The 19,629-nt window shown below is 39.7% G+C and overlaps 1 protein-coding gene across 2 annotated transcripts in view; it reads left to right on the top strand.

Moving 5' to 3' along the window:
* Window positions 1–214: 214 nt before the first annotated feature.
* Window positions 215–19,629, top strand: part of LOC115154455 (THO complex subunit 2) — a 69,954-nt gene continuing 50,539 nt past the window's right edge. For both annotated transcript variants that reach the window (XM_029700693.1, XM_029700692.1), the window contains exons 1-9: window positions 215–330; window positions 1,660–1,715; window positions 1,981–2,072; window positions 14,027–14,078; window positions 14,210–14,280; window positions 16,642–16,763; window positions 17,365–17,498; window positions 17,841–18,001; window positions 18,426–18,518. In XM_029700693.1, coding sequence (XP_029556553.1) covers window positions 245–330; window positions 1,660–1,715; window positions 1,981–2,072; window positions 14,027–14,078; window positions 14,210–14,280; window positions 16,642–16,763; window positions 17,365–17,498; window positions 17,841–18,001; window positions 18,426–18,518 — 867 coding nt within the window. In that variant the 5' untranslated portion in view covers window positions 215–244. The remainder of the gene's footprint in view (window positions 331–1,659; window positions 1,716–1,980; window positions 2,073–14,026; window positions 14,079–14,209; window positions 14,281–16,641; window positions 16,764–17,364; window positions 17,499–17,840; window positions 18,002–18,425; window positions 18,519–19,629) is intronic.

Genomic DNA, 19,629 nt, shown 5'->3' with positions numbered 1-19,629 from the left:
ATATGCTCTGAAGTGATAGAGAAGTTCAAGAAAGCCTACAACCCAGTGGAGCTGTACAGCTTAATTTGTTATCCTTACACTAGTATACGTCATATTATTATTTGTTTTTATTGTAGCGTGGTCATTTTAGGCTTCCAACATTTATTTGTGGTTAAATTTGACTGGAAGACCTGAAATTTATTCGGCGTCCCACGATGCACTGGTTTGCATTCTTTGACCCGGCATTCAGCTAGACATCCGGGCTATGTGTGGTATTGTGGGGAAGATGGCGACACTTATCCTGCCTGCTGATTGGATCAAAAACTGGGAAAAATCTGGAAAACATGAGTTGTAAGTTGTATTATATTGTTAAATTGTGAAGACGAATGTCTTGTTTCGTTTTCCATAAGGGTTGTTGAGCCATGCAACCAGTTCTCATCGTTATCCTCGTACGAGACCTGGGCAATCTCGCAATTTGAATTAGCAAACCTAGCATGCTAACTAGCTAGCTAACCCTACTTCAAACAGTGAGGCCATTTCACAATAGCAAGATACAGTTGGCTGCGGTTCAATCATTTTGTTAGAAAATATAGTTTGGTACAGAATTCGACAGATTCCATATGGGATTGATATAACAATTCATTTAACACTGTTGGCCCAGGTCATTCGATACGAACTAATTAGTTAGTTAACTTTCGAGTCCGCCGCCAGTCCTCCGAAGCAACTAGCTACAGTAGCTTATTGCTATGAAAGCCAGTAGGCTAACTAGTTAACGTTAGCTAAGCAGCTAATGATGCAGGTTAGCCTGGTAGTTGACCCTGTACATTATAACGTTAGCTAGTAGTGACCCAATGTAGCTAACTAGCTAGTTGGTAAGATAACTTCATGAACAGTGAGCTAGCTACTGCATCACACAACGTGCAGTTGGTGATCACATAATAAGCTAACTAGCTAGCGACGCATACCCAGCAAGCTGATTATGCTGGCACCACCATCTGATTCTTGCTACACGAAAACATTAGCAAGCTAGCTCGTTAGCCACTTTGTTTAGAATAGCCACCACCTGTATGGATTAACAAGCAAGCTACTGATATTTTAGGTAATACATGGTTCCCAGGCAGCTATCACTTTGTCTACACATTTTCTATCATCATGGTAATTATTATGGCAGTCCCTAACTAGCTAGATAGCTAACGGTACTGAATTGAAAACATGTCGTCGACTGAGTTAGCTAGTATGGGAGCGATTTCAACTGATTTAATAATTGCAACAGTTAGAATTATATTTTAGACATTTAGCAGACGCTCTTATCCGATTTACAGGAGCAGTTAGAGTTAAGTGCCTTGCTCAAGGGCACACCAGTTGGCATTGGTCAGTATTTAGTCTTCAAGCTCTCTAGTAACTGCACATTCCAGTTTTGACAATTTAAAAAAAAATGCTCCAAATGGCGTCCTTAATAAAACAATAACGCTTGTTAGTTACAGTATTATATGCAGTGACATTAGGCTGTCTGCAACACACTGTACACATTATGTATGCATATACTACTGTACACTACTACTAACTGTACCAGCTATGATCATTTAGATAACTATTCACTGAAAATACTAGTATACTAGTCACTGAAAATAAACTAGCTAATATAAAGTATAAAGTCACCTTTTCCCCTTCTCTGTTCAGTGTACAACTATGTAAGAATCTTGCAGACAAAACCAATCATGACAGCATAATAAAAGGTATGTACCGCTCTGTGCTTTTTGAAAGAACAGTATGCAAGTTAGGTTTGATACAATTGAGTACAATTGCTGCATGAAATTAAGATGTACTATTCATTCAATGACGGGTTCTCTATATGTCAGGTGTCATCTAATGTGCTTATAGCATCATACCAAGCTTATATCTCAACAACTCTTCGGTTGACTGTTGGTGTGTAGGTCTAATACTGACACATTGTATTGGGAATAATTCTCTTCCCGTTTGCCTCTTCCCTTCATTCTTTAGATATACAGGCTGCTTTGTATGAACTCTGCTGGCATGTTGTACAAGGGAACTTCAAGCTGGACCTCGCTGCTAGCGTCCTCAGTGACATGATGGTATGTATGGCCTTGTTGAAGTCTTCTCATTGTCTGCAATGTCTGTCATCCCCCCCAAAAAACTGCCATGCGTTTTGAGGATTTTGTGGCCTATACGATAGTCCTTTTAGTGAAAACATTGACTCGCACAGTATCTGGAGTGATGTGTATTTAGTTTTTATTTTCTGGTTAGTAAATATGTACTATACAGAAATCGTGCTGCCATTTCCTTGTTACTAAAATTCAAATAGTACTTATAATTTCAGTTTGTGACAAAACAAGCAAGTATAGTGTAGAGAATCGTTGTATCATCTAAACCGCTGTGAAATATATATTTTTAGGGCACTCCCCGAAAAAAAGAAAGTTTGTTGAAATTATAGACATATCCGATGTGTTTTAATCAAAACTTGCTGAGCTATGTTAAAGAAAAAGGACAGCGAGGGACTGTGTGACTAGCACCCATTGTCTCTCTCTCCTCCCTGTTGCAGCGACCACCACAGAACATCAACAGTGTTTATTGCGCCATCCTTGTTGCTGAAGCTGCAACATAGACTGAACCAAAATATAAACGAAACATGCAACAATTTCAAAGATTTTACAGAGTTGGAGTTCATATAAGGAAATAAATTCTTTAGGCCCTAATTTATGGATTTCACATGACTGGGAATACAGATATGCACCTGTTGGTGACAGATACCTTAAAAAAGGTAGGGGCATGGATCAGAAAACCAGTCAATATCTGGTGTGACTACCATTTGCCTCATGCAGCGTGACACATCTCCGTCACATAGAGTTGATCAGGCTGTTGATTGTGGGACTGTGCAATGTTGTCCCACTCCTCTTCAATGGCTGAGCGAAGTTGCTGGATATTGGTGGAAACTGGAACATGCTGTTGTACACGTTGCTCCAGAGCATCCCAAATATGTTCAATGTGTGACATGTCTGGTGAGTATGCAGGCCATGAAAGAACTGGGACATTTTCAACTTCCAGGAATTGTGTACAGATCCTTGCCAAATGGGGCCGTGCATTATCATGCTGAAACATGAGGTGATGGCGGCAGATAAATGGCACAACAAAGGTCTTCCGTATCTCATCACAGTATCTCTGTGCATTCAAATTGCCATCAATCAAATGCAATTGTGTTCGTTATCTGTAGCTTATGCCTGCCAATACCATAACCCCACCGCCACTATGGGACAACGTTGACATCAGCAAACCGCTCGCCCACACAACTCCATACACACAGTTGCCATCTGCCCGGTACAGTTGAAACCGGGTTTCATCTGTGAAGAGCAAACTCCAGTGTGTCAGTGGTCATCAAAGGTGAGCATTTGCATACGGAATTCGGTCAAGACCCTGATATGGTTTCTTACAGTTTATGCAGAAATGTTTCAGTTATGCAAACCCCCAGTTTCATCAGCTGTCCGGATGGCTGGTCTCAGACGATGCCGCAGGTGAAGAAGCTGTATGTGGAGGTCCTGGGCTGGCGTAGTTACACATTTTCTGAGGTTGTGAGGCCAACTAGACGAACTACCAGATTCTCTAAAACAATGTTTAAATGTTCCTTATGGTAGAGAAATGAATGTTCAATTCTCGGGCAACACCTCAGATTAACATTCCTGCAGTCAGCATGCCAATTGCACGGTCCCTCAAAACTTGAGACATTTGTGGCACTGTGTTGTGACAAAACTGCACATTTTAGTGGCTTTTTATTGCCCCCAGCACAAGGTGCACCTGTGTAATGATTGTGCTGTTTATTCAGCTTCTTGATATGCCACACCTGTCAGGTGATGGATTATCTTGGCAAAAAAGAAATGGTCACTAACGGATGTAAACAAATTTTGCACAAAATTTGAGGGAAATAAGCTTTTTGTGCGTACTGGACCAACATATGTTGCGTTTATATAACTAATCCCTCATTTGTTTAGGGAAAACATTCACTATTCCTTCAACCCTTGCTCTCTATACGTAACATGTATGCATCGCATGCATCTGACCAGTAGGGCCTAACCTATAGCCTATCATAATCACATCAATAAATGAGTTATAACTAATTCCGATCACTGTAAAACATTGACAGCAAAATGGAATTCAAGGGAAGTGACAAACTCGAAACAGGTGAATGTTTACTGGTTGCTCAGGAGGTAATGGGGAAGTCAGATGTGTGGAATAAATGTGACTCGTGGAAAATACTGTAGTTCAAGAAAAAGAAGGTAAGGAGCAAGCGCTGCGTACATATTATGTGGTGTTTGATAACAATATAATTTTTCTGACCCTTTGGAACATTATAAACGACACTAAATACATTTATAAGCGTACCAGAGAGGCTGTTGTAACGATTTTTTGTAAAGCCTTTGTTACAGCAACTATTTCCGGGATGGAATTATTTTTTTTTAATGCTAATTATTCAAGGGTCACTTTATTTTAAAACTAAAATGCTTGATTGCATTTCAAATCATGAATGACTCATGTGCTGTGTGATGACATTAATGAATGATTGATTGATACAGTAGCCTATATAACTATTGAAATATATAAGGACTAAACAGGATGCGCTCTTAGGCCTACAGCTTGAAAGTGGTTATATAAGGCTTCTATACTAAGCCTACTAATTATAATGACATAACTATTATGGTCATAATTATAATAATAAGTAATAATAACAATAAGGAGATCAAGTAAAGGAGGGTTATTTTTCTGACAATTTGGTACAGTGTAAGCAACACTTCATAAATTATAAATAATACCAGAGAGGATGTTCTAACGAGAAAAAAAGTGTAATGCCTTTATTACAGCATAGCAAAGCTTTAAAAACAGCAGAATTTGTGAAATTATTTATCTGACGTGTTGTGGTGGTGTGAGGCTTGGTGCTCACGGAATCGGGGCGGCAGGTAGCCTAGTGGTTGGAGCGTTGGACTAGTAACTGAAAGGTTGCATGATCGATTCCCTGAGCTGACAAGGTAAAAATCTGTTGTTCTGCCCCTGAACAAGGCAGTTAAAACACTGTTCCTAGGCTGTCATTGAAAATAAGAATTTGTTCTTAACTGATTTGCCTAGTTAAATAAAGGTAAAATAAAAATCAGTAGGCTATTAAACAAACACTCAAACAGGCAACAGAACCAGCATCTCTTGTTTTTGTAGATATACAGTGCCTTCGGAAAGTAATCAGGCCACTTGACTTTTTCAAAATGTTGTTATGTTACAGCCTTGTTGTAAATTTTAATTATAAAAAATATATATATATTTTTTGAAATTATGGGGTGGATCAGCTTTAGTAGATTGTTGCTTCCATCAATGTAATTGCATCATTTCCAATCCCCCATATATTTGTGTGTGTGTGTGTATACAGTTGAAGTCAGAAGTTTACATACACTTTGGTTGGAGTCATTAAAACACATTTTTCAACCAATCCACAAATGTTTTGTTAACAAACTATAGTTTTGCCAAGTCCGTTAGGACATCTACTTTGTGCATGACACAAGTAATTTTTCCAACAATTGTTTACAGAAAGATTATTTCACTGTGTCACAATTCCAGTGGGTCAGAAGTTTACATACAATAAGTTGACTGTGCCTTTAAACAGCTTGGAAAATTCCAGAAAATGGTGTCATGGCTTTGACATCATTTGAGTCAATTGGAGGTGTACCTGTGGATTTATTTCAAGGCCTACCTTCAAACTCAGTGGCTCTTTGCTTGACATCATGGGGAAATCTAAAGAAATCAGCCAAGACCTCAGAAAAAAAATTTGTGGACCTCCACAAGTCTGGTTCATTCTTGGGAGCAATTTCCAAACGCCTGTACAAACAATAGTACGCAAGTATAAACACCATGGGACCACGCAGCCGTCATACCGTTCAGGAAGGAGAGGCGTTGTGTCTCCTAGAGATGAACGTACTTTGGTGCAAAAAATGCAAGTCAATCCCAGAACAACAGCAAAGGATCTTGTTAAGATGCTGGAGGAAACGGGTACAAAAGTATCTATATCCACAGTAAAACGAGTCCTATATTGACATAACCTGAAAGGCCGCTCAGCAAGGAAGAAGCCACTGCTCCAAAACCGCAATAAAAAAGCCAGACTACTGTTTGCAACTGCACATGGGGACAAAGATTGTGCTTTTTGGAGAAATGTCCTCTGGTTTGATGAAACAAAAATAGAACTGTTTGGTCATAATGACCATCGTTGTGTTTGGAGGAGAAAGGGGGAGGCTTGCAAGCCAAAGAACACCATCCCAACCGTGATGCACGGGGTGGCAGCATCATGTTGTGGGGGTGTTTTGCTGCAGGAGGGACTGGTGCACTTCACAAAATTGATGGCATCGTGAGGATGGAAAATTATGTGGATATATTGAAGCAACATCTCAAGACATCAGTCAGGAAGTTAAAGCTTGGTCGCAAATGGGTCTTCCAAATGGACTATGACCCCAAGAATACTTCCAAAGTTGTGGCAAAATGGCTTAAGGACAACAAAGTCAAGGTATTGGAGTGACCATCACAAAGCCCTGACCTCAATCCCATAGAAAATTTGTGGGCAGAACTGAAAAAGCGTGTGCGAGCAAGGAGGCCTACAAACCTGACTCAGTTGCATCAGCTCTGTCAAGAGGAATGGGCCATAATTCACTCAGCTTATTGTGGGAAGCTTGTGGAAGGCTACCCAAAACGTTTGACCCAAGTTAAACAATTTAAAGGCAATGCTACCAAATACTAATTGAGTGTATGTAGACTTCTGACCCACTGGGAATGTGATGAAATAAATAAAAGCTGAAATATATCATTCCCTCTACTATTATTCTGACATTTCACATTCTTATAATAAAGTGGTGATCCTAACTGATATTTACTAGGATTAAATGTCAGGAATGATGAAAACTGAGTTTAAATGTATTTGGCTAAGGTGTATGTAAACTTCTGACTTCAACTGTACATAGATAGATAGATACATACATACATACATACATACATACACATATATTTTTTTTAATATACCTTTATTATTCCCCGCGAACCCTACAACCCCTCCCCCAATTGGAGTAAACTAATAAACAATAACACTTAGGCTTCTACCTTCAGTTTATACATACTATACACATTTTACAGACAGTCTATTTTACAATAGTTTTATTTTTTGTTTTTAGTCCTGGCCTTCCTCTATTTCTGATGTCGATCCAGTTTGATATCTATTTGTAACTATGCTATTTCACAAAATGTCTGAACCTTTGTTACCTTTTATCTTGTTGTTATTAATCACACCCTTCAGCTCCGTTCAACCGTCCCATCTATCTCTGAACACCATCCATTTTGGATTTCTATTTGCCATGATGCTTCACAAAAGTACTGAACCTTTCTATTCTCATAGCTTCTACAGATTGTAAATTAAACATTTTTGCTAAAATAGTAATTATATTATTGATTGATTGACTATGACTTTTCAAATAACCCAGCATTGCTATCTGCAGCGTTAGTTCTAAGTAAATGTTGCAATTCTTCAGCCATTCTTGGACCTGTGACCAAAAATGAGCTATATAATACCAAAAGAAATAATCTAATGACTCTGCCTCCTCGCAGCAAAATCTGCAGAGCTGGGAAAGTTGTATCCCCTATATATATATATATATATATATATAAATAACATTCTATATGTTGCAAGAATTTTGCATAATTGAAAAATTCAAAGTTTTGAATCTTGCGTCGTTTTGCGTTTCAATTCATAAACCATGTGCCATGGATACATCGAAAATCTCTTACCAACTATTTTGCAATTTATATGGCACAGCTGTCAATTGTTTTGTCCTTAAATGAAACTGGTATATATTTTTGTTTATCACAATTTTCTTTAACCATTTTTGGACTATAATACAGGGCCAACAGACAAGTTCCTTGCTTTTCCACTTCTCTTCCATTTTTGTGGTAATGCTGGAATTAGTTGGTTGTAATTTTGGGTAGAGCAGACATTTCCATATGTCTGTGTTAGCTGCATGTGTGACAGCTCCACCAGTAATATTTATATCATTTACAAAGATTTTACTTTTTTTATTTTTTTTTATCAATTAGTATATTAGAGTTTAACCAAAATATTTGTTGTATAATTTGTTCTGTCTTTTCAGGTAGATTAAACTGAAATTGCATCCAACTCTCTAATGCTTGTTTAAAAATGATATTTTGGAGATTGTTTCATTTCAAATAAACGAAAGTGAGCAGTTGTAATCTGAATAAAGGGAAAAAGGCCATTCTTGAACATGGGTTGAGACATTCGTACTAATTTACTAGAGAATCATTTCGCATTTAAGTATAACTTTTGTACGACTGATGCCTTTAGTGAGAGGTCTACTGCTTTAATATTTAATCATTTCTGCCCCCCAAATTCATATTTGTTATATAAATAGGCCCTTTTAATTTTGTCTGGCTTGCCATTCCAAATAAAATTGACGATTTTTGATTATATCATTTAACCTCTCTGGGCCAGTGGGACGCCCACCTACTCAACAGCCAGTGTAAGCCCGTGGCGCGATATTCAAATACCTTTAGAAATGCTATTACTTCAATTTCTCAAACATATGACTATTTTACACCATTTTAAAGACAAGACTCTCGTTAATCTAACCACACTGTCCGATTTCAAAAAGGCTTTACAACGAAAGCGAAACATTAGATTATGTCAGCAGAGTACCCAGCCAGAAATAATCAGACACCCATTTTTCAAGCTAGCATATAATGTCACATAAACCCAAACCACAGCTAAATGCAGCACTAACCTTTGATGATCTTCATCAGATGACAATCCTAGGACATTATGTTATCCAATACATGCATGTTTTATTCAATCAAGTTCATATTTATATCAAAAAACAGCTTTTTACATTAGCATGTGACTAGCATTCCCACCGAACACTTCCGGTGAATTTACTAAATTACTCACGATAAACGTTCACAAAAAACATAACAATTATTTTAGGAATTATAGATACAGAACTCCTTTACGCACTCGCTATGTCCGATTTTTTTTTTGAAATAGCTTTTCGGTGAAAGCATATTTTGCAATATTCTGAGTAGACACCCACCAAGTGTGGTACTCACCAAACTCCGATTTACTATTAGAAAAGTTTGATTACCTTTGCTGTTCTTCGTCAGAATGCACTCCCAGGACTTCTACTTCAATAACAAATGTTGGTTTGGTTCCAAATAATCCATAGTTATATCCAAATAGCGGCGTTTTGTTCGTGCGTTCAAGACACTATCCGAAGGGTAAAGAAGGGTGACGCGCCCGACGCGTTTCGTGACAAAAAAATTCAAAATATTCCATTACCGTACTTCGAAGCATGTCAAACGCTGTTTAAAATCAATTTTTATGCTATTTTTCTTGTTAAAAAGCGATAATATTCCGACCGGGAGTCGTTGTTTTCGTTCAAAGAGAGAGAAAGTAAACATGGTGTCGGCTCGTGCACGCGCCTCCAGTCTCATTGTCCTCAGATCGACCACTTACAAAATGCGCTAATGTTTTTCAGCCAGGGCCTGCAAAGCCACCATTCATCGTTCTGGCGCCTTCTGAGAGCCTATGGGAGCGTTAGAAAATGTCACGTCATGCCAGAGATCCCCTGTTTTGGTTAGAGATGATCAAGAAGGCCAAGAAAAAGTCAGAGAGAGCGCTTGCTGTTTGGAATCTGCTCAGGTTTTGGCCTGCCAAATGAGTTCTGTTATACTCACAGACACCATTCAAACACTTTTAGAAACTTTAGGGTGTTTTCTATCCAAATCAAACAATTATATGCATATTCTAGTTACTGGGCAGGAGTAGTAACCAGATTAAATCGGGTACGTTTTTTATCCGGCCGTGCAAATACTGCCCCCTATCCCCAACAGGTTAAAAAGCAGGTCACTAGGTGTAGACAAAACCATAAGCAAATAGGTAAACTGTGATATGACTAAAGAGTTAATCAAGGAGATTTTTCCACCAATAGACAGGTATTTTCCTTTCCATGGTAGCAAGATCTATTTTTGCTAACTTTCCATGAAAATGTCTTTCTTTTGGGATATGTATACCGAGTATGTCCACATCCCCGTCAGACCATTTTATTGGTAAACTACACGGTATTGTAAAAGTTGCATTTTTTTTGTGATCCAATACGTAATACTTATAATAATTTGGTTTTAATCCAGAGAAGTTGGAAAAAGTATCTAGATCCTCTGAGGCTGTGGAGTGATTCTAATTGTGGTTTTAAAAGAAAACATGGATCATCAGTGTACAATGACACCTTTGTTTTTAAGCCCTGGATTTCTAATCCCTTAATATTATTGTTGGATCTAATTTTAACAGCTAACATTTCGATGGCAATAACAAATAGATATGCCGATAGTGGACAACCTTGTTTTACTCCTTGACAGTTTAAAACTTTCATAGATGTAGCCATTATTTAATATTTTACACCTAAGGTTACTATACATAACTTTTAAAAGAGATTTTCCAAAATGTATATATAAACTCCAGTCGTACTTTATCTAAAGTCTTTTCAAAATCAGCTATGAAAACCAGGCCTGGTTTCCCCGATATTTCATAGTATTCTATTGTTTCCAGTACTTGTCTTGTATTATCTCCAATGTATCGTCCATGTAAAAAACCTGTCTGATTAGGATGAATAATTTCTGACAATACCTTTTTAATTCTATGCGCCAAGCATTTAGCTAGAATTTTGGCATCACAACACTGAATTGTAAGAGGCCTCCATTTTTTTTTTTTTTTTTAAATGGACTGCATCTTTATATATACCACTTGGATCCTGTTTCAGTAATAATGAAATCAAACCCTATAATCTCCCGTTTTTATATAGGAGTGGTTAAAACATGCTAATAATGGTCCTCAGAGTATATCAAAAAAAGTTTGGTATACTTCCACTGGTATGCCATCCAGCCCTGGAGTTTTCCCGGACTTAAAGGCTTTAATTGCATCAAGAAGTTCCTCCTCTTTAATTTGGCATTCACATGAGTATTTCTGTACAGATGTTAAATTTACATCATTAATAGGGAAAAACAATCCATACAATTAGCTTCGGTTAGTGGAGATGGAGGAGACTGAAATTAAAACATATTCTTAAAGTACTTTACTTCCTCTTTCAAAATATTGTTTGTTGAATCATGAGTGACTTCATCATTTGTAACAAGTTTCAATATATTTTTTGGGGGTAGCATTTCTATGTTGAAGATGGAAAAGGAATTTGGTGCATTTTCCCCCATATTCCATCCAGTTCGCTTTATTTTTTATAATATTCTACACTGGATCTTTCTTGAATAAGTTCCTCTATTTCTTTTTGTTTTTCCTCTAACTTATTCTCAGCCTCTATTGTACAGTTTTTATTGCTTTCTATTTGTACTATTAGTTATTCAATTTCCTTTGTTAATATGGACTCTCTTGACCTAAATTGCTTTTGTTTAATAAGTGAGTACTGAATTTCATGGCCTCTAAAGTGTCCCATACAATAAGGGCTGTACCTATGTTGGAAAAAGTCAGTTATAAATTATTCTGTCCTAGTTAAAAACATGTTTATATCCAGTAGGCTTTGATTACATTTCCAATATCCTTGCCCACGTGGAAATTATGTAAGAGTAATATATATGCCAATTATGGGATGGTTCGACCACATTCTGTCCCCTATCAACACTTTTTAAACTTTTGGTGCTAGAGAGAATGACATAAGAAAGTAGTCAAGACGACTAGCTTGATTAAGCCTCCGCCATGTATATCTCACTAGGTCAGGGTATTCAAGCCTCCATATATCCACTAATTCCAATATATCCATGACATTCATGAATTCCTTAAGTGCGTGAGGGGGATAGTTTGTAGTGTGTTTTCCTTGGACGTCCATGGAGGTATTTACAACCATATTAAAATCTCCCACCATAATAATAGAGTCTAGTGTACATACTACCTCAACGATGATTGAGTGTCTATATAGTGTCTATATAGCTGTACCATGATATTTGCGTTGCTACTAAGTAAATCTCCAATTGGTCCCCATTATTCCACCCACTAAAACCACTCGTCATCCCGAGTTGGGTTGTCATCCCAATGCCCGGCTGACCACCCCTGACCCCCCCCCCGGATCCCATGGCCCCGGAGAGACCGGGACCCATCCTTCGAAACGAACACATAGTGCCACCCACAGAACAGAAGCAGATCAAACGCATTTCCATCGCCCTCACCTCGATTTGTATTTTATATATATATATATATATATATAGAGCCATTTAAAAAATTTATTTAAAAATCCTGTTATTTTCCATAATTAGCTATTCATATTTGTAGTAATGTAGGTGGTTTATGCAAAGGATTTTTACATCTCACCAGTCTCACCATTACCAAAATTACATTATGGCAAGCAATTATTGTGATTCATCCTATATTGTCCCTAACATCTTTTACTCCCTCGCAACAGTTGTGGCACACACACACACTACCCACACACACACAACCAACCATAGTCTCAGATTCTCAACAGTTGCCCATCCCAGAGCCCAACTCAAGAAAGGTCTTGATTTACGAATGCATATACAGTTGCAGCTGTTTGAGAAGGCAGGCAGAACTGAGCAAAAAGTAGGCAAAAATGGGGAGATTTGATTAACCATTGTCACGTCCTAGGTGATAGAGGTCAGATATATCCCGTTCCCCTGATACACCCACACATGGTCCCCCGTTGTGACCATATTCCCAAGCATCTCTGTGCAGTCAGACCTTTGATTTTGTGCCACCATGGCCACAATAATATACCCCCTCTGAATGTCTGAGTGACCCCCTGCCCATGGGTTACTGCAGCTAGTGTTGCCAGCACTGCCACTGCCTGGGTGGGGGCACCCTACCGGAATCCCCCCCGGCTAGGTACAAGGTCATCAAGGTTCTCATTAGCAGCTTTGAGAATTTCCTTATATTATGCTCTCCCATCAGGGGCTCTGGCTTTGCAGGACCAACCCTGCCAGGCAGGCTCAGAATCTTGAGGGGGCGGTGCTGCTCTAGAAGGTCTCTGACCACATTTTGGCTGCGTACAGGCCGCTTACAGCAGGCCCATAAAACAGATAAGGACTTCTGCTTAGTATCTTGGTCGTTCAGGTGGGTATAAATACATTTGATGTATTATTTATTTAAAAAATGTAGTTCCCAATGATAGGACAATAAATAAGATGTATAATTCATTATAAAATGTATATCCCTCGTCTGCACAAATGTCTGTTATTGTCTTTTTAAATAAATGTGCAAAGTTTTCTAAAAACCTGTTTCACTTTGTCGTTATGTGGTGTTGTGTGTAGATCGATGAGGAAAACAATTAATTTAATAAATTTTAGAATAAAGCTATAATGTAACAAAATGTGGAAAAAGTCAAGGGGTCTGAATACTTTTCGAATGCACTGAATCAAGAGAACATCCCTGGTCATCCCTACTGCCTCTGATCTGGCTATCTCACTAAACACATGGTTCATTTGTAAATGATGTTGGAGTGTGCCCCTGGCTATCCGTAAATAAATGAAACATTTATTAAATGCTTCTGTCTGATCCTGTTTAATATAAGGAATTTGAAAAGATGTATACTTTTAATTTTACTTTTGATATCTCAGTATATTTTATCAATTATAATTACTTTTGATACTTAAGTATATTTAAAAGCAAATACTTTTAGACTTATACTCGAGTAGTATTTTACTGGGTGACTTTCACTTGAGGCATTTTCTATTAAAGTATCTTTTACTCAAGTATGACGTTTGGGCACTTTTCCCACTACTGCAGACAAGGTACACTTGCACCTGTGCCAGAAGAAAACAGTGTTTTCTTTTGCTGACCAGCCAATTCATTAATCTCAGACTGAACCTTGTGCTTTGCTTGTAAACAAAGCTAAATGACACTTCTGGAACTTCTCTATCAGCAAACAAAAGTAATTGAGAATTTACCTTTTTTAATAATATATGTCTTGAATGCTTCTGGTTTCTTCTTCATTTCCAGGAACTGCGCGATGACATGCCATCCATTTTAGCAGATGTTTTCAGTATTCTAGGTGGGTATAACTTCAGTTTGGGCATATTGTGACAGTCATTTACAATTGTATGCCTAAATGTAAAAAAAATCAGTTGGCGAATTACTCTAATGTTATCATGATGTTATGTTTTAATAATACATTTTTGACAGACATAGAGACCAGTTCTTTGGAGGAAAAAAACAAACGCGACCATTACACCCAGCTAGTGGGAGCATGTCTGGTAAGTATATTTCAAGTTTTTACTGCAAGGAGCAAAAATACGTTATCATGAAATTATGTCAAACTTTCACTAGGTGGTAGTATTGTTCAAACAAAACTCAACCTTTTGTCTGTTGTATTTGTCATTGTAAGGCCAAAACACACGGTATTTGTTTCAATCTTAAATAAGAACAATTTTATTTTAATTGGCTCTGAATTTAGAATATTATAGTAATGTTTGATTCTCTTCACAAATGTTAAAGGTGCAAACAGCAGTTGCTAAAACTTATGAATGATACTGTATGTAGACATTGATTCTTGTATATATGCCTCATTAACTTAGTTCAACTGTTGTATCCCATCAGATCCAAAATATATAAGCTTGTTTTACTCCAATGTTTGTAAACAAAGTAAATGTAAACAAACATTATATAGCCTCAAAACATGTTTCAAACTATCATTTCAAAATCAACGCAAATTGTATTTGTCACGTGTCGAATACAACAGGTGTAAACCTTACCGTGAAATACTTACAAGCACTTAACCAACAATGCAGGTTTTTTTTAAAGAAAATGTTTGCTAAAAAAAATTATAACAAATTAAATAAACGAAAGTAAAAAATAACACACTAAAATAACAACGAGGCTATAAACAGGGGTACCGGCAACGAGTCAATGTGCGGGGGTACAAGTTAGTTGAGGTAATTGAGGTAATATGTACATGTAGGTAGAGGTAAAGTGACTATGCATACATAATAAACAGAGAGTAGCAGCAGCGTAAAAAATGGGTCAATGAAAATAGTCCACGTAACCATTTGATTAACTGTTCAGAAGTCTTATGGCTTAGGGCTGTAAGCTGTTAAGGAGCCTTTTGGACCTAGACTTGGTGCTCCGGTACCGCTTGCCGTGCGGTAGCAGAGAGAACAGTCTATGACTGGAGTCTTTGAAAATGATTAGGGCATCTGAAACGTCTGGTAATGAGGTCCTGGATGGCAGAAAACTTGGCCCCAGGAAGCGTGGCCCCGGGAAGCGTGGCGTACTGGGCCGTACGTACTACCCTCGGTAGCAACTTGCGGACGGATGCCGAGCAGTTGTCATACCAAGCGGTGACGCAACCAGTCAGGATGCTCTCGATGGTGCAGCTGTATATCTTTTTGAGGATCTGAGGACCCATGCCAAATCTTTTCAGTCTCCTGAGGGGGAATAGGCGTTGTTGTGCCCTCTCTATGACTCTTTGTGTTTGAATCATGATAGTTTGTTAGTGATGTGGACACCAAGGAACTTGAAGCTCTCTATCCGCTCCACTACAGCCCCATTGATGTGAATGGGGGCGTGCTCAGCCCACCTTTTCCTGTAGTCCACAATCAGCTTATTTGTCTTGCTCACGTTGAGGGAGAGGTTGTTTTCATGGCACCACACTGCCAGGTCTCTGACCTCCTCCCTATAAGTTGTCTCGTCGTCGGTGGTCAGGCCTACCACCGTTGTGTCGTCAGCAAACTTATTGATGGTGTTGGAGTCGTGCGTGTCCAGAGAGTGAACAGGGCGTACAGGAAGGGTCTAAGCATGCACCCCTGTTAGGCCCCTGTATTGAGTGTCAGCGTGGCAGATGTGTTGTTGCCTACCCTTACCACCTGGGGGCAGCCCGTCAGGAAGTCAAGGATCCAGTTGCAGAGGGAGGCGTTTAGTCCCAGGGTCCTTAGGTTAGTGATGCGTTTTGAGGGCACAAATGCTGAGCTGTAGTCAACAAACAGCATTCTGTTTTGTCCAGGTGGGAAAGGGCAGAGTGGAGTGCAATAGAGATTGCGTAATATGTGGATCTGTTGGGGCGGTATGCGAATTGTAGTGGGTTTAGGTTTTCTGGGATGATAGTGTTGATGTGAGCCATGACCAACCTTTCAAAGCACTTCATGGCTACAGTCATGAGTGCTATAGGGTGGTAGTTATTTAGGCAGGTTACCTTGGCTTTCTTGGGCACGAAACCTATAGTGGTCTGCTGGAAACATAGGTATTACAGACTCGGTCAGGGAGAGGTTGAAAATGTCAGTGAAGACACTTGCCATTTGATTAGCGCATGCTCGTGAGTACACGTCCTGGTAATCCGTCTGGACCTGCGGCCTTGTGAATGTTGACCTGTTTAAAGGTCTTACTCACATTTTGATATCATGTATGGTCAGTACTTGCATCCATAGCTCTTATGAATTTAAGAGTAGTTATATTTCTCCAGCCCCATCCCTCAGCTTTTTACCGAAACGGGCGGGAGAACGCTTTGTTTTTGTTTCAACTGCTGATTGGCGCTTTAAGTTTGCTATCATTCATAACCATATAAGATATATTTACCAGTCTTTATATGACACTTGTTTGTTTTCCTCCTGCCCTCTCTTCAGTTATTTGTGCCAGATGCCATCCTGAAGGAGAGACTGGACCCAGAGACCCTGGAGTCCCTAGGACTCATAAAGCAAGCCCATCAGTTCAACCAGAAAATCGTCAAAATCAAGACCAAGCTATTGTAAGTGGAGCAGTGACTTACTTTCATATGTAAAAAACAAACATTTGGTAATGTTCGGTGTCAAAAGGTCAACAGCGTAGTAAATTGGTCTGTCCAAGTAGCCAAATTAAAAACAGTGTTAAAGGTTAAAACCCACATAGTCACCCTCCAGCACTGGGGTTAGCTGCTGTTATCCCCAGGACAGGTCAGGGCACATCTGTTACTCAGCTGGGCTGACTGTGGTGGAGAGGCTGTTAACCCAAGGTTGCATCTCCATCCCTGTTTTATCCATCTCACTGCCTGTGGCTGTAGTGTTTAATACGTGACTATTTACACTATAGGATGAGAGCTTTGCCATAAATGCCAAATGTAATTTATGTCAGCACAGAATGTAGATAAATTGCATTACTTTAGTTGTTAATATTCTCTCAGGCTGTTGTTCAGACACTACTTTGTTGCAATACATGGTAATTCAGTCCGAATATGGTTCTATTACCCTGTAATACACTAGAGACACAATAAATAATCATTTCAATCGCATTCATACGTGGGCCTAACATTTTGTCTCATGGTTGTGCAGTGTGTGGCCTCCTATATATTATTTTCAACTCTGTCCCCTTAGTTACAAGCAGCAGAAGTTCAACTTGCTCAGGGAAGAGAATGAGGGCTATGCCAAGCTGATCACTGAGCTGGGCCAAGACCTCTCAGGCAACATCACTAGCCACGTCGTCCTAGAGAGCATCAAGTCCCTGATAGGTATGAAACCCCTCGTCTTTTTACATTGTCATCACATTCTCTACAGCCAAAACACAACTGCCCCTTGTGGTACTCTTTGTCTTACTGTGTTTTCTGTGACGGGTATGAATCATTTTTGTGACCTGCCCTGAAAGTAATGGAGATTAGAATTTTGGCAGAAGTGTTTTTTACAGTTTAAGTTGAGGATTCAAATGTTACCTGGGACGTGAATATTTGTAGATCTTTTAAAAACAGTACCTAACCAGTTAGACTCCCAAATAGGATTTACGTAACACATCTCCATATTTAGTACCCAAGTTATTCGGATGTCATTTGTACACTTTCCCCGTCTCCACCCTGCAGGATGCTTCAACCTGGACCCCAACCGCGTTCTGGACATCATCCTGGAGGTGTACGAGTGTCGCTCTGACCAGGATGAGTTCTTCCTGCCCCTCATCAAGTCCTACATGTGTGAACCCCTCACCCTCTGCCACATCCTGGGCTTCAAGTTCAAGTTCAACCAGGTGAGAGAGAGCAGACTCCCCACTGGACATTGACTGTCTGCACTCTGCAGCCTGTCTGAAACCTGCCGCATAGAAACTGTACAAATGGGTATTTGTGAGGAGCTACCTGCACAAGAAGCAGAGAAATCCATAAACAATTTAAATGAAAAGACTTCGAGGTCTTATTGATGAGAACATAAGTCTTGCCCAGGTTTGGAATTTTCTCCAGCTATTCTCCCTTGACCTGCAGAAATGAGGAAAAATGGTGCAGTCAGACCAGATGTGAATAGTAATGCTGCCCGGCACTGAAATACACACTTTAGCTCCAAGTTGGGGATCAAAGGACAGCCGAGTGAATTTCTATATTGATTTGTACTAGACCCCCCCATCCGTTAGCTGTTCCTCAGTACATAATGAGTATTCTCTGACTGTCCCTCTCCTCCAGGAGCCTAATGAAGAGACCCCTACGTCACTCTACCACATTGCTGCCGCCCTCCTCCACCACAACCTCATCGAGCTGGAGGACCTCTATGTGCACGTAAGCATCTCTCAACTCACACTTTGTCTCACATATAAATATCATTTTATATACAGTGCATTCGGAAAGTATTCTGACCCCTTGACTTTTTCCACATTTTATTACGTTACAGCCTTGTTCTAAAATGTATTAAATCGTATTTTCCCCCTCATCATTCTACAGTATACATAATACCCCTTAATGGCAAAGCAAAAACAGGTTTACAATAAAATACAAATAAAATTATCAAACTGAAATATCACATTTACATAAGTATTCAGACCCTTTACTCGGTACTTTGTTGAAGCACCTTTGGCAGCGATTACAACCTCAAGTCTTCTTGGGTATGACGCCTCATGCAGATAGTCTCAGGTTGAATGGGGAGCGTTGCTACACAGCTATTTTCAGGTCTCTCCAGAGATGTTTGATCGGGTTCAAGTCTGGGCTCTGGCTGGGCCACTCAAGGTCATTCAAAGACTTGTCCCAAAGCCACTCCTGCATTGTCTTGGCTGTGTGCTTAGGGTTGTTGTCCTGTTGGAAGGTGAAGCGTCGCCCCAGTCTGAGGTCCTGAGTGCTCTGGAGCAGGTTTTCATCAAGGATCTCTCTGTACTTTGCTCCGTTCATCTTTCCCTTGATCCTGACTAGTCTCTTAGTCCCTGCACTGAAAAACATCCCCACAGCATGATGCTACTACCACCATGCTTCTCCATAGGGATGGTGCCAGGTTCCCCCAGACGTGACACTTGGCATTCAGGCCAAAGAGTTGAATCTTGGGACCCATGAAGCGGCGCACAATTGGCCCAGCGATGTCCGGGTTAGGGGAGGGTTTGGCCGGCCGGGATGTCCTTGTCCCATCGCGCTCTAGCAACTCCTGTGGCGGGCCGGGCGCATGCACGCTGACAAGGTCTCCAGTTGGACGGTGTTTACTCTGACACATTGGTGCGGCTGGCTTCCGAGTTAAGCGAGCAGTGTGTCAAGAAGCAGTGCAGCTTGGCAGGGTCGTGTTTCGGAGGACGCATGGCTCTCGGCCTTTGCCTCTCCCGAATCCGTACGGGAGTTGCAGCTATGGACAAGACTGTAACTACCAATTGGGGAGATAAAGGGGGTAAATAAATTAATAATTAAACATTTA

Source organism: Salmo trutta, chromosome 19 (genome assembly GCF_901001165.1).
Source record: "Salmo trutta chromosome 19, fSalTru1.1, whole genome shotgun sequence".
Lineage (NCBI taxonomy): Eukaryota > Metazoa > Chordata > Actinopteri > Salmoniformes > Salmonidae > Salmo > Salmo trutta.
The sequence above is the reverse complement of the archived record's forward strand: the minus strand, read 5'-3'. Positions and strand labels throughout refer to the sequence as shown.